This window comes from Melospiza melodia, chromosome 14, assembly GCF_035770615.1.
Source record: "Melospiza melodia melodia isolate bMelMel2 chromosome 14, bMelMel2.pri, whole genome shotgun sequence".
NCBI lineage: Eukaryota > Metazoa > Chordata > Aves > Passeriformes > Passerellidae > Melospiza > Melospiza melodia.
The window spans coordinates 16,111,865-16,126,544 of record NC_086207.1 but is presented as its reverse complement, the minus strand read 5'-3'; the positions used below and the strand labels follow the sequence as shown (position 1 = coordinate 16,126,544).

General features: G+C 42.8%; 1 protein-coding gene across 7 annotated transcripts in view; it reads right to left on the bottom strand.

The window, feature by feature from the left end:
* Positions 1 to 14,680, bottom strand: part of SGCD (sarcoglycan delta) — a 310,429-nt gene that overhangs the window by 62,550 nt on the left and 233,199 nt on the right. For all 7 annotated transcript variants that reach the window (XM_063168909.1, XM_063168911.1, XM_063168908.1 and 4 more), the window contains one exon: positions 12,446 to 12,547. In XM_063168909.1, the coding sequence (XP_063024979.1) occupies positions 12,446 to 12,547 (102 nt within the window). The remainder of the gene's footprint in view (positions 1 to 12,445; positions 12,548 to 14,680) is intronic.

The window sequence follows — 14,680 nt, the reverse complement described above, 5'->3', positions numbered from 1 at the left end:
ATCAGATTCAGCAGAGACACTGGGGCTCTGCAATGCTCACACATCCTTTTAGGCATTCTGTTACTGCACTGCGTAATGCCAAGTTATATATCCAGATATTTTTCTCCTGGAAGGCTAATAAGGTGGATACCTCTGAACACTGCTTTGAAATTACAGCTTTCCTTTGCTGCATGTCATGGATGGCTTGCTTCTTGTATTAGATTATAAATGGCCATGCCAACTTACGGGTGCGTGTGCAGCACAAAACACAGCAAAGCTCCTAGCAGAGGCCCCTGGTGTGACTGAAATTCAGCTGCTGCTAATAAGAAGAAGGGAAAACATTTCCATCTGTCTGGATTGGGGAAAAAAGGATTTGTGACTCATCTGCATCCATATGCTGGTATGTAGACAATACTTATGGACACACAGACATATGCGAGGTAACCAGCAACAGGAACCAAATCAATCACAGATCACAGCATGTGATTTGCCTAATTATGAGTAACACCTCACATTTTTTATCTGTGCAAAAAGCACTCTGTGAGCGAGCAGATGGTGCTGCTAGGGGATGGCACCAGCCTTGACAGTTGCAGATGCAGAGCATTTACACAGCGCGCCGAAAAAATGACACAACACAAGCTGCTTCCTGGGAAAAAGACTCAAATTGAACAAGTGTCACCAAACAAAATGCATGTATTTATTGATGTTCTGAACTTATCTGATCCAGCCCCTCTCTCCCAAGCAAATATATAGGTGCAGGCCAGGGAGTGATGCTATCTGGGCAGCTTTGAAGTCTCTCAGAAGTGCCACGTGAGCTGCCTAGCACAGAGCAGTGGAGGTGCAGACCAACCTGAGTCTAGTTACAACCTGCAAACCATTTAGATCCACACAAGCAGAATCAATAGGAAGGAACCCTGCAGAGAAAGCAATTACACTGCAAAAGCAACTATATTACAGCATGGTGAGGGGCTGGGAAGCAAGATGCAGGCAGCCATCCTCACTTGTGTGATTACCCACTGGAGTTCTCTCCCATGCATCTGGCCTGTGAAATGACAAGGTGCAGCCCAGACATGTTCCTGCAATAAAAGTGTTTCAGTTTCTGGGCTCCTGTCACAATTAAAAAGCTCTTATTTATGAGCCGCATTGTTCAGGTTTGCTGTGCTCCACAGGTAAATTCAGGATTGTGCTTCAGAAAATATGTTTGAAGGGCACAGGGAACTCTCCTTTTCCACTGCTTCATGGGAGTAATAATCTCATTTCTTGGATCTGCAATTATTTATTCATTGGAGACTGTCCACTTGCCACTGCACAAGACACAAAGAAAGATTATCTGACCATTCCTGGTGGAAAATTCAGCTTTTCTATTTCAATTCTTTTATTTGCGGTTTTTCTGCATTTTTTTCCTGAGCTGCTGTAAATGCCTACTCTGTGTGACAGGTTGGAAGCAGCTATAAAATGATTGATGAAAACCATATTTAGGCCTTGTTGTGAGAATATTTATTGTAGAAATATGCTCAGTTAACCCTGTAGGGGAAGGGCAGGAAAGGAAGGCTGGGCCTATGAGTGTACCTCTGATACCGAAGTGATTTATCTGCTTTAATTATGATACAGGGTTATGGGGTCACAGAAACATCAGCACAAACTGGTTTTGAATTGCTGAAGTGCAGGCACATTGTTTCCTCTGCTGAAATGAACAATAGCTGCCTTTAAGGATGCTGTGTGAGTCTACAAGACCAGAGTCTTCCTCCCCAGGATAAACAGAGAGGCCAAGCTCGGAGCTGCAGAGCTGGAGCAGTTTGAGTGTGAGTTAATGTCAGACAGGAACTGTCTCAGAGGGGCAGAACTGCAAACTTCACTGCCTTGGAGAGGCTGAAAATCCAAGAGCTGAGGTGAGAGAGCACTTGGACAGGTAAAATGACAGATGCAGATGGGATGTGGAATTAGGCTGGTCTGAAGGGAAGATCCTAAATCAGGATGCTAAATCATTGCCACAGTGCACGCATGCACCCACAGAGAGAGCACAGCAGCACAGGTGTGATCAGCAGCACAGGTGCAGGAGAAGGATGTTTGTGCTGGGATTTGGATGGATCTTGTGGCTGCCAGTCAACAGACACTCCTGAGAATCTGCTCAGGGGCGAGGAGAGGAGGGAGCACAGGGTATTGCTGTGCTACAGGAACACACATCCCTAACCAGCTCCACTGGGGAGCTGGGGAGTGGGATTTCAAGAGATGTCAGGCTGGCAGAAAAAGCAGCAGATGCTTTCTCCATGCCTGGAAGAAGACAGGAAAGTTGTCTGGGGAAATGGTGAGTAATGGCAAAAGCAACCAAAGAGAATCGGATGTGTGAAGGGAAAACAGAGCCCAGGGAGGAATATCAGAGCCAAGGACCCCAATTACTCTTTGGGCAATCAGCAGGGTGGCTCAACCTGACATCTCCTGCTTTGCAAAGGTATTTTTCTGCTGGTGTTTTTATTCCTGAAGTCCTTCCCAAACTCTGGAGGAACAGAACTGATCAGTGAAGGCACCCAGCCAGTGGCTCCTACAGCAAAGGGCACAGGAAGGGTCCTGCCTGTGTGCTCCTGTTTCTTCTGCTTCACCTAAGCTGCCCCTCCCAGCATGCTGCATCACAGATGATGCTGCAGAGAGAAACAAAAAGCCTCCTGCTCCCCCAACTTGGTACCAACATCAAGGCTCATCATTTATAAATAACAGTTGGGATCTTCAGAAAACAAAGAGCAAAAGTCAGTTTGCAGGAGGAGCTGGGGTTTTCATTAGGTAGCAGAATACAGATAAATATTATAGCTCCAAGCAGCAGCAGACATGCCATCAAAGGTGCTTCTCAAGCCAGCTGTGACAACATGCATGCCACTGCCCTGTGTGGCCTTTATTTCATTTAAAGACTGAGGGATGGAGAATACAGGCTCTGAACATCCAACATGGAAAGCAGAAGAAACTCATCAACTCACTTCTGCCTTCTAACCATGGACACCAAGACCCTAAATCAGCTTCAGCTGAGCAGGTACTCCTGATCTCTGACAGCAATTTGTGTGTTTGGATCATGGATTATTTGGCTTCACCTGCATGTAGGACACAACAGTGATTCTGCCTGCAGGGAAATGCCAGCTGCTCTAAGGTCATAAAAGATGTGGCCACTCCTAACCTGCAAAATACACCTAGAAAAAACAGGATTTTAGGATAAACAATGAACTCTTCACACTTTTACCAATCACCCTAATCAAAAGAAAGAAAAAGGCTTTTGGCTGAAAAACTGAAATCCTTTCTGGAGAGGAATGCCTGATCTGTCAGATAGTGACCTCTCTTTTCCCCTCAATCAACCCACTGCCTTCAGTTTATTTGTTTTTCTGATTTTAAATATTGATGTCTTACAAAGCTTCTCTTTGGAAAAAAAACACATCTGACTCTTCAGCTGTGCAGCCCTGGGCTGCGGTCCTGTCAGACGACATCCAAGAAGGCTCAGTTTGCACTGGCACATCAAAAAGAATTCCCAGGCTCTGTGAAGAGCAACAAGGATGATTCAGAGAACAGCAAACCTTCTCCTCAAATCAGCAACCACCCATTTCAGCTTCTGCAGCTGCTGCTGTTTTTTTAGCACTGAATCAGGACTCAGATGTTCACCACTTCACTGGATGTCCCACCACAAATCAGCCCCTTGTCTAAATCAAGAGAGAAGCACTGGAATCACACAATATTTTGCTCAAGGAGAAGAAGGAACTAGAAGCAGAATATCAAGCTGCAGCTGGAAAGAAAGAGTAAATAAAAAGCCTAGGTCATAAAAGCAATTTTTAGTGCCTAGGTTTAGATTACTAATCAAGAATCCAACTAAGTAACCTGGCCCAACTAAGATACCGTGAAAATCTTGGCATTTCCTCAACATTTTCATGAACAGTGATTTACAAATCACTGCTGAATTTGAAATAAACTTTAAAAAATCCTTCCCTTGTAGACCATAAAGAAGAGTTCTCCAAAGGAGGATGTGCCTCTGTCCTTAGAAGGGATATTTGTGAGGAAAGTGGGATGACAGCAGCCCTGGATGTGCCCTGAGGAACCTCCGAGGTGAAAAGGCAAAAGCCAAGGAGGCTTTAGCTCTACCCATGAAAAAATTAAGGCTTGAAAGTGAGGAATCTCCCACAGTTTTATGTAAGGATGGTTGTGCTTGATAGATGAACAAGGAAGAAATTCTGGGAGCTGAAGCACTTTTAGTTTTCCTTTTGTTCCATGGGTTATTCTGTTTCAGAGGGGAAACAAGAGCAGACTCCTGCTAGTACTTGATACAACCTGCCTCAGAACATTTTAAGGCCAGGCTGGAAGCAGCCCTAAAATCCCATGGGACTCAGAATCACAGCACATCAGGAGGAAATCAATGGACATGTAACATTTTATACTGAAAACCTGGAGTAAATCAAGAAAAAAAGAAACAACAAAACCAAAAAAACACGAGGCACCATGGAAACTGCTTTCTTTCACCACCCCCCAACATGAACAAGTTTTTACTGCATGTGCATTTATAGGAAACATGTTCTAACCAGGAAGATCTTAAAAGCCAAAGAACTGGTACTTTATCTTTCAAAAGCAGCACGCTAGTTTTCCCAAGACCATCAGCAAATTTGTCCTAAAAGTAAAGGAGCAAATTTAAATTAATTCTTGTTTTTACCTGCATTCTTTCTTCTCCAAATACATCTGTTATTTAGAAATAAAACAAAGAGGTATAGTAACTGGTAAATGAAACCTGGAAAATCGGACTTTGCTTTCCTGTCATACATCAAAGAACCCAGGAGCTGAGCTGTCTGTAAAACCAGTTCTGTGTGCCTGCACTTCCTAATGACAGCACAGCTTGTCTGTCATCTCTTGCCTTACAAAATACAGAACTTTACTGCCCAAATAGTTTTGATCAGCAGAAGAGCTGCAGAAATGTTTGCTGTCCTGTGGTAAAAAGATACAAAGATCTGCTCTTCAGGCTTCTTGAAAATGAGGAAAACATCGTTTTTCTTTATAATTGGATCTTCCTATTTGTCTTTCAGTGTTTCTATTTTCCTGTATCTTCCCTCTACTATACTGCATCAAGTTTTATTTATTTTTCATTTTTAGTATTAAGAAGCTGTTTTTGTACTTCAGCCTCTACAAAGCAGCCAGGATCCTGATTGTCAGCAGCAATGTCTAGACATGGTAAATCCTTAAACTCAAAGCCTTTGCACTTCAGAGAGAGAAATGCAGCCCCTAGAGTTCCTCATGTTCCCTGTGCCCCACTGTCCTCCTTTTCACAGCTGAAATAGAAACAATTTCTGGGATTGTGGCAAAAATTCAGTGCAAAAGCTGAGAGCCCACAGAGCTCACTTGGAGCTGGGATGCCCAGCACTCATTTTTGCTGCCACAGGGTCCAGCTGCAGAAGTTTAGAATGAAGAGGAGGTGGGAATGGGACCAGAGCAGCAAAACAAACTCATGATCTGAATAGTTTCTCTCCCCTCACACAAGCAGCTCAAGATAGAAATTTTACTTGTCAAAGGGAAAAAGCAAAATACATTGACAGATCATCTGGGAAATTCTGTCTCCTTCATCCTCCTGTGTTTAACTCCACAGCTGTTAACTTGTCCACATCAACTTTAACTCCCTCACAAGAAGGTGAAAAACACTGAGTATAAAATGCTTATGCACCTTATGGGGTCAGACACTTCTGCAATGATCACATCACATTTTCTGAACACAAACCCTCCACTGATGGCAGGGTAGGGGAACCACAAGCCCCTGGTTCCCAGGGTTAGTTCAGAGGTGTACCCAAAATGCAAATACAGACAAAAGCTGAGGTAGGTAACCCACTGGGCACAGCTGATTTGCTTTAGTAGGTGTTGATTACACTGCTCATATTGCATGAAATTAAAAAGCTTACAAATGTTATGAGCCATTACCCTTCCATTTAGGAGATCTTATGACAAGTTAGCAAGATCTAATGAAATCCCCTTTAAAATGCCATAGGCAGTCTCCACGAGATTTTGCTTTGAAATGCAACTTGTGGAGTTATTTCTGAAAGTTTGTTTACATCAGAGCTTCCTTTCCTGCACGTCTTTGGGATGCTCTGATTTGGAACCTGGTGGGATACTTCAGTTCCCTGTTGTGCTCTCAATGTGGGGCACACAACACCAGCTCCTTACAGAAACAACCAGGAACAGGCATAGCAGGATTTAATCCTGATGCTCTTTGTCACAGCCAGCCTACAAAATTCCCTGCAAAATTCAAAGCTGAAGACTTCTCACCAATTTTACTATGAAGGTAAAGGGAAATATTTTCATAGTTGCTGTAAAATTTACTTAACTTTCACCTCTTCAGCACACTGGAAATATCACAGAGCCACTAACTGCCCCCAGAGCCCTGGGGCAGCCAAGGTTCAGACTCAAGTAGGCTCTCTGGATTTCATTGCTTCAGAATAAAATTTATTATTGGAGAGAATTTCAGTTTTATAAATCCCACTGGGCACTCACAGCCTACTGCTGTCCACGGACTCAAATCTGCTTTGGATGGTGATGGCAGAAATATCTGTACATCAGGTGAGGGCATTTCTGCCAGAAGGATGCTTTTTGCAACTTGTCCTTTCACTGCATCCCCTGCTGAGTGCCAGCTCTCCTCTCTGCTGACCTCTGTGGGGCAAGGAAGACTCAAAGTGACCCAGGTGAGAGACACCTGCAGCCAGAGAACACTGGAATGTAACGCAGTGGTGCCACCATGAATGGTTAACAAACCCTGCAGGGAGCACAGGACAGGCATGGCTGCAAGAAGCTTGGCTGTGCCATCCACAGCAACCACCTTCTTTTTGTTCATCTGTTCTTTTGTTCATTTCTTTTTGGCTCATCTTCTGAACCAAAGCTCAGCCAAAGGGCACCAGGTTGTGAAGAGGAGGTGCTGCAGAAGCTGATCTTGGGTGGTGGGAGAATTTTCTACCTGGAGCTACAGTGGGAGCTGAACTTCCCCAGAGGCAATTCCAGGAGATCAGCGCCTCCAGAGCCGGCAGGAGCTCTGACAGGCTCCAGTAAAGAGGATTCTGGAAAGAGGATCGCTCTCTTTGAAGGCCCAGTCCCCAAGGAGCAGTGGTGCAGGGCTGGTGGCAGCAGGCAGGGACAGCTGAGTGATGGCAGCGCGATGGCACAAACTGCACTGCCTCATTTCCACATGCTGAAACCCTTCAGCACTTTGCTAGAGCAAATCACCAGGAACTAAATCAATGTCCTTTTATTCCTCTGTGAACTTTGACAAAGGAAGAAAAGGAATTATTTTGTCTTCTCCCTCAAAAAACTGCAACCTTCTTTCATGCTATCTATCTAAAAGCTACATTTCTACTACACAGTTTGAGCCTCACACAAAGTTGCAATTATCTTGCCATCTGCATTCTCTTTTTATCCAAATTAGTATGTTATATTGCTTATAAATATGTATTTATGGCTACAAGGCAGGTATGCCCCACTGTGGGCACATGTCACTGTTTAATCCAAATATATGGTTTATTGTTTTGCAGTCAGTATTTTTAGCTTGGAGGCAGGCAGACCTGCAGAGCAAATAACACCAAAGAATACAGCCATTACAGAAGTGCTTTTAAATTACAGCACTCTTATTCCAGAACTGAACATAGTGAGATGAGTACATTGGCAAAATAATTATTTATCACCCTAAAAGCTTCCTTTAAAATTTTTATCATTCAAATACTGGCTTGGGAGAATGCAAAGGACAGAGAAACATATTTTAGGCACTTGCTGGTCTAGCTTTTATTCTGATAAGAACTTACTAAACACCAGTAAAGGGAACAGCAGTTATCAGCCCTAATTCACAACTGGGAATTTTTCAGGCCAAACAGATGCTCCTGCAGAATCCCAGCCAAATGTTAGTGATAGCCCCAGCCCTCCTTCCACTGGAGTCACCACTTATTTTCCATGGCTTCAAATGAGGGCAGGTTTGCTCCAACAATCTGAGCAAATAGGGTGCTCTCAGAGACACTCCCTGCCATACTGAGTGGGATAGGGACCTTTAACATTCCCCAAAAAAGGAAAATAACAAAAAGACACAGTCCTTTGCCTCTTTTTTCTTTGATGTATTGGGTTTTTCTTTATAACTATTTTTTTTAGCTGATTAAAAACAACCAGAAGCAGATCTTCAACATGAAACCAGCTGCATACAATAAGAGACTTGAAAATCTCAAAATGTGTTCAGAGAATTTTGCTATCCCTTATACCTGTGCAACAGCAGACTTGGAGCTCCCCCAAGTAGGAATTTTGGTGCCCACATTTAATTCTCTGTTCCTAGACCCATCAATAGCAGAGTCTAAAAGAGAGCTAAAAGGAGGTCAAGCGCTTTTACTGAAGCAAAGTCAAAGTTCTCAGGCAAATCCATATTCTTCTCTTTAAAAGTGTTCAGTGTAAGAAAAATAAAGCCCAGGTGTAAACATTTGCAAACTGAGTTTATTTTTCTTTCCTATCTATGCACTTGGAACGAACATTGAAAGGGCAAACCCATCGTAATCCTATCATGGCAATGTTTTTCTCTGCTTCCTGAAACTGAGATTATCATCTCATTGGTTGTCAGACAGCTCCTGGGAGAAGTAATTCACTGGATTTTCCTGTGTAATCGCAGCACAGGATTTTATTTCTCTTGTTATCTGGATGGAAAATGCACACAGCTTCTTCTGTGTCTTGCCCCTTTCAGGTTCCTTACAGACCTGGATGTGCCAGGCTTCAAAACACCCCAACTGCACTAAGCAAGCTAAATCTGGACTAACTCTAAATTGCAAACAACTTGCTTCTTAGCAGCTCATCTCAACACAGGCAGGAAAATTTCCAGTTTTAAATTTCTATTCCAATTAAGACAATGAAGACTGAAGTCCCCTAAACTGTTGCCACTACTTTCCAGGACATAAAATTAATGATTTCTACTGCTGGGTACAACTTTCAGTCAAAGTTGGTCTGATTTATAAGCAAGCAGATGGTTCACACGATAGTCCACAATAAATTACAACAGTTAGAAAGACAGCTACATTTTGAGAGTGACAGTGCAGCTGAGCTACAGATGGGTTTATAGATGACCCTTCCAATTTTTAATAATCTTCATAATTTATCTGCAAGTAAAGAAATGTGAGAATTCCTAATGTAGCTCCTTGACTAAGTACAAATCACTTTTATTTACACAGGCAATACTTCATGGTCCAGCTATCTTCTTAATTAAAGGCAGCAAGATGCTCATGTTCCATGCAAGGCAAAAACACTGCTCAGTGTGCAATATGTTCAGCTGGGAGTTCAGGATGCTCTGAACCCTCTGGGAAAAGGGAACACATCCATCTCCTTTCTTTAAAAGAAAGCTACAAAGGTGCAAACACTGCTACCACCCACTCATTAACCTCCAGATAAACTTTAGGCTTGTAAAATGGCAAGGTTACATTTTTTTGCAAGCTCTGATGCCTGAAAACAGGTTCCCAACCCATACTACAAATCCAGTACTACTGAGGCAGGACTAGGATGGAAAACAGCAGGAACAGAGATCCTCTTCTCTCTATAAAACCAGAAAGGATTTGGGGAGTCACTCTTGAGTGGTGAGGGAAAAAGACAGAAAATCTTAGGGGTGTCAGATGCAGAGAGAAACCAGATGGCAGCAGGTTTAAGGTCAGTTCATGTCAGTGATTTCTCTGCCTGGGTCCAAACCACATCCATCCAATCCTTCTGCTAAAATCTGGAATTTCAGTTGGGATGAGAAGCGCATCTCAGTGCAGCTCCTCTGCCTGTTCAGGTGACGAAGGGAGCAGGGCCCAGCAGGGCTCCTCAAGGCACAAACTACAGAAGCTCAGAGCTGCCCACCCAGCAGTCCCTAGGGATGACATTGGAGGGCTTTTCCTCCTCTCTAACTCTTGATCCTCCCTTCCAGCCAAATCAATTTGAAAAAAAGAAATCCACTTTTAAGTGGAAATCCAAAACTATCATTAAAACAGAAGGTAGAGTTCCTAGGAAAGCAAGTTTGTGTGTAATTTTAATTACCAACTTCCTGGGATTCAAGAGATGCAGCAGAGAAGAGGCACCAGTGACAAAGTCAGGCTTTCAAGAATAATCACAATTCTCATTTTGGAAATATTTTGGCAGGGGTTTCCCAGCTCTGTGTGCAGCTCTGCAGCACCACAGAGACACAAGAGTGGGAAAACCCAGGGCATAGAGCTCATGGAATTGCAGCCACTTACAGGAAAAGTGATTTTTCCCGGCCCTTTCCAGGCAGCAGCAATGCTCCTTCACCCACTACACAGAACAATACTGAAGTTAAATTTGTTGAGTTTATAAAGAAAAATAAATTAATTCTTCTATAAATAACCAGCATCTAAAAGTCTTTGGAGTTTATATGAAACCATTATTTATTACTGTAACAACTCTTAGGTTGTTTAATTAAGCATATGAAAAATTGTAGATGTCAGATTATTTCTGGGATGCTCTTTACTATGTTATTTGTCAGATTTGTTTCTGTTACTCTTCACATATTTAAAGCTGCATTATGCACTCCTGAAAACACAGAGAAGTTCACTCTAGCATTAGTATGGATGTTCATCTGTTACTGAGCTCTGAGTTTGGCACTTCATTTTAACAATATTCATCAGGTTCAGGAACTGCTACCACGCTTCCCTCCAAGACAACACTGGATCATACTACTGCTCTTTAAAAAGATTGAGTGTTGATTATTTAACAATATTTTCAAATATTCTGTAACTATAAACCTTTGGTCGACTGCAATCCTTTCATCTGCTTTCAAGAGGCCAAATTCACACGCAGCACAGGAAAGCAGAAGTTGTCTGAATGCACCAAGATCTCTGCTGTTGCCCCCAGCCCAAAAATAATTCCAGGGCTACCACAAGCAACCTAAAATCCAGCAGAGGCTATTCCAGTTTATTGCAGAAGTCAGAGGAACAATGTGCATGGTCTGTGTAACTCTGTGGTTGACACAGTTTGCAGGACTCATCTGCTGAGGGCAGCAGGGATGCTGCGGCTCCCCAGCCTGCAGATCAGAGCTTCTGGCTGGCAGCTACACCCTCCTCCAGCTAACAGCAAAAATAACCCTGGGAGGGGGATAAAGCAAAGAACACACACAGGCCCCACCTTACACTTCTTGTTCCTGGCACTCAGTAATCTGTCAATGGTGTGTGGAAATTACGCCCACAGCCCCAGGAAAGGGACACCTTTTGTACCTCCGGATGTATTAAAATGTAGATCAATATGATAATATGAAAACGGTAAACTCCCCAGTAGCAAGAAGTAGTTCTCACTTCTCTTAGCAATCAAATGTTATTTTCATCAATGTAACTAGAGAAAAAGAAATGTAGGTAGTGATTTGTCAGCCTATTTATCAAACCAACTGCTGCACCTGGTTCCCACATATTTTATATTAAAAGGTGAATGACATGGAAGGTTTTACAGGTTCTGTTTTAATTCAGGGCTGAAAGCATTTATAGATATGAAGGTTTTCTTATTAAGTTTTCTTCCTGAATCATTATGCTTGTTCAAATGAATTCCTAGCCATCTTACAGAGGTTACAACCTTCAATAATTAAATGGGGTATGGTATTGGCTGTTTTGTTCATTATGTTCCAAGTTCCAATTTCTACAAGAGCACTGAAATGCTAAGATAAAAGGATGTTAAGTTTATTTAATTAGCTATCTGCCGTTGTTATCAAAAGGGAAGGTTGGTATCTGACTCAAATTAACACTTTAGATCAGGAAACAAGACAGATGATATCTTCTGACACAGATCCTGGAAACTCTGTAATTGTTTCAGTTATTTTAAGGCTGCTCAGGACATACAGGATTGCATTAGAAAGACCAAAAGTCACCAACAGCCAACAAAGTGCTGCTATGAAAATGTTATTTCAATCACACTTGGGTTCTTTCTCATTTCCAGTAGTTAACATTCTTGCCACTTCTGTCAAGCAGTCACTCTTAGCAGCATTGAATTTTAACTACACATATTTTTAAACTAGCATGAAATAGGACTGAGGACATAATATGGGTTCAACGTGCTAATGAACATCAGATCGGGCCCTTGTGCCAAGGCAGCACCTCTCTGCTATCCAGGTAAGCTGTAACTGTTAAAAGTGAGCTGATTTCAGAGCTACCAGCCATCCCTCTGCCTCAAAAAGAACAGCTCCTCCAGCTGAGGATGCTTTAGGATCTACCTCAAAAGAAAGCAAAGACAGTGTGAAACTTCAGAGGTCCGGAAGAGTTTTAACTGTGGCTTACACAAACCAGAGCCACGGGTGTCAACTGTGGAACGGCCCAGAGGATGCAGTGTCTGGATGAAGCCCTCAAAGCCTCACTCCCCAAACTGCACCTGTACAGAGAGGCCAATGGCCAAAGCAATTTATCCAGTAGCCACATCAACCCTGCCCCTTCATGGCTTCTTTCTGTAAGGGCTACAGAAACAAACTTATTCCTTTCCCAAAACTTACTGGTCTTGATCGGATTTCTTTGGCGTAGAGAGGTTTCAAGAATTCTGAATCTCCTTCAAGCTTCAGACCCTTTTCTGTGATCCTCAGGTTCCCCATTCCATCCTGAAAGACAGGCAAAAAAGGAACAACCCTATTAGTTACAATTACTAAATTCACCAGGCTGCCAATAGCTGATTTTTCCCATTGAAGATAACATGTATAGCACTGGGAGGCACTAGAGAATGCAATTACTTGTGTTATGCTTGTAGCTCAGTTTCTGTGGAGAAAAAAAATTCTATTCAGAACTATCTGCAATGCCCCCCAGTAAACCATTTACACAGATGAAAGATGTTCCTTTAAGCTAAGTCATTCTCTACTCACAGAGAGGCAGTGATGCTCTGTGTTAACAGGAAACTATTCACTGTAATATTCACTGCCTGCCTTTATAATATAATAATATACCTGCTCAAATCCCTGTAAAGAATGTCTGATTAATATCTGTACAGATACACTCAAACAGAGAACTGTACCAAAATATATTTCACCTCTGACACATGAAAGTTCTAATTTTTATTAAGATGAGGGATTTAGCTTTACTTAGGCTGTAAGTGCTTAGGAAAGGTGTGCAAGAAACAGTGTGAGTAGGAAATTGCACAGGTACATTTATAATCAAAACCACATCAAATGTAAGGTATTATTTTCAAGATTCACGGTGATTGTCAAAGTTTGCAAGGACTGAGGTAAACTGTTTTGTTCTGAGAAAAAGATGGTTTGAAGAATACCTTTTAGCAAAAAACTGACTGAAATCACCAGGAATAAGTAAGAGTAAAACTAGCACCTCCATGCCTAACTCACAGCTGTTTTGGGGATTTTGTAGGAAAAAGGAATACTTGGGTAGAAGGCATAAGAAGATCATAAGAGGAGACCAGGAAAATCCAGGAAAACCACGTGTACTTGGATATACATCTAGCATGCTTCCCAATCCACAAAAATGAAACCCCACCTGTCTGCTTCCTCTTCCTCCCACTATGAGAGCACCTCCAGCCCCAGATGAGGAATCAGAGTTTCTCCAAGAGAGAGGAGATCTAACCCAGACACATTTCCATGAACTGCTGCCAAAGGCCTGAGTGTGGAGGGATGAAAATCAGTGACCTCGCACGGCTCAGCAGCAGCACTGGTCACCTGCCAGAGCTTCTCCTGTTCCAACAAGAGCCATTCCCAGGTAGTTCCCTGCCAAGTTAAGACTGCTCTTGCCAGACCCTGGTGTCTCATGAACAAAGGTGATGCTGGTTGATAAAGTGACCGCTGTCATCTCATTTTGAACTCAAGGCTGTGAGCGAATTTGAGAGACAGATGCTGGAAATGCTACTGAGATGGGTCATAAAATGCCACTCCCCACATTTGTTTGCCCCAGGTGTAAAATATTGGCCTATGATTTCTGGTTTGGTGGTGGCACAGAAGGGGTTCATTTATCTCAAGCAGCAGTGTGGAGGAAAATGAGTGAAATATGATTATTCACCAAAAAGCCTAGATTAAATTTTGATAGCAGTGTGCTTTGCGATTTGAGCGAGCAGGAATTATTACAGCTATCTACAGACCCTCACACTGTCTGGGCTGCTAAAAAATCTCTACAGTTTTTTTTTTTCCCTAAAATAGATTATCTCAGTAAGGTTACAAGCCCTGAGGGCTTTCACACAGCAGTGTCTTCTCTGGTTTTAATAAGGAGAGTTGCAGGTCAGGCAAGCTGCTGTGTGCCCCAGCCAGCTGCAAGAGGGACCAGCTCTGTGGACATGCAGTGCTGACCCCTCCAGGGCTGCCTCCTCAGCTGAATGGGGCAATACTTTTCCAGAACGTGGACCTAGGGATAAAAAGGGACTTTTCAAGCCACCACTGAAGCTGTGGCAAACCAGCAATTTTGATGACTCACAACCCTGTTCTGTTGTAATGACACAGATCCAGAATCCCACTCTGCCCTTCCCTTGTGTGTTTCTCTTTCTGTCCTTCACCCTCTGTCTCCCAAGTGTGGTCCAAAGGATTTTTACATATAAAAAATGTACATAAGGGGAGTTTAGCTGACAGCCAGCAGCTCCTGCACATCCCAAAAGAGGTATCAGGCCTATGGGACAATACGCTACAGCCAAAACATCAAGGACACATTTGATTAATCAAAGTTGGCGAATCCTCTTACAAACCCACTGGACTGGAGAGAAAGAGGCATTTCCCCATGCCTTCTTCTCAATCTTGGATCCTTCTCAA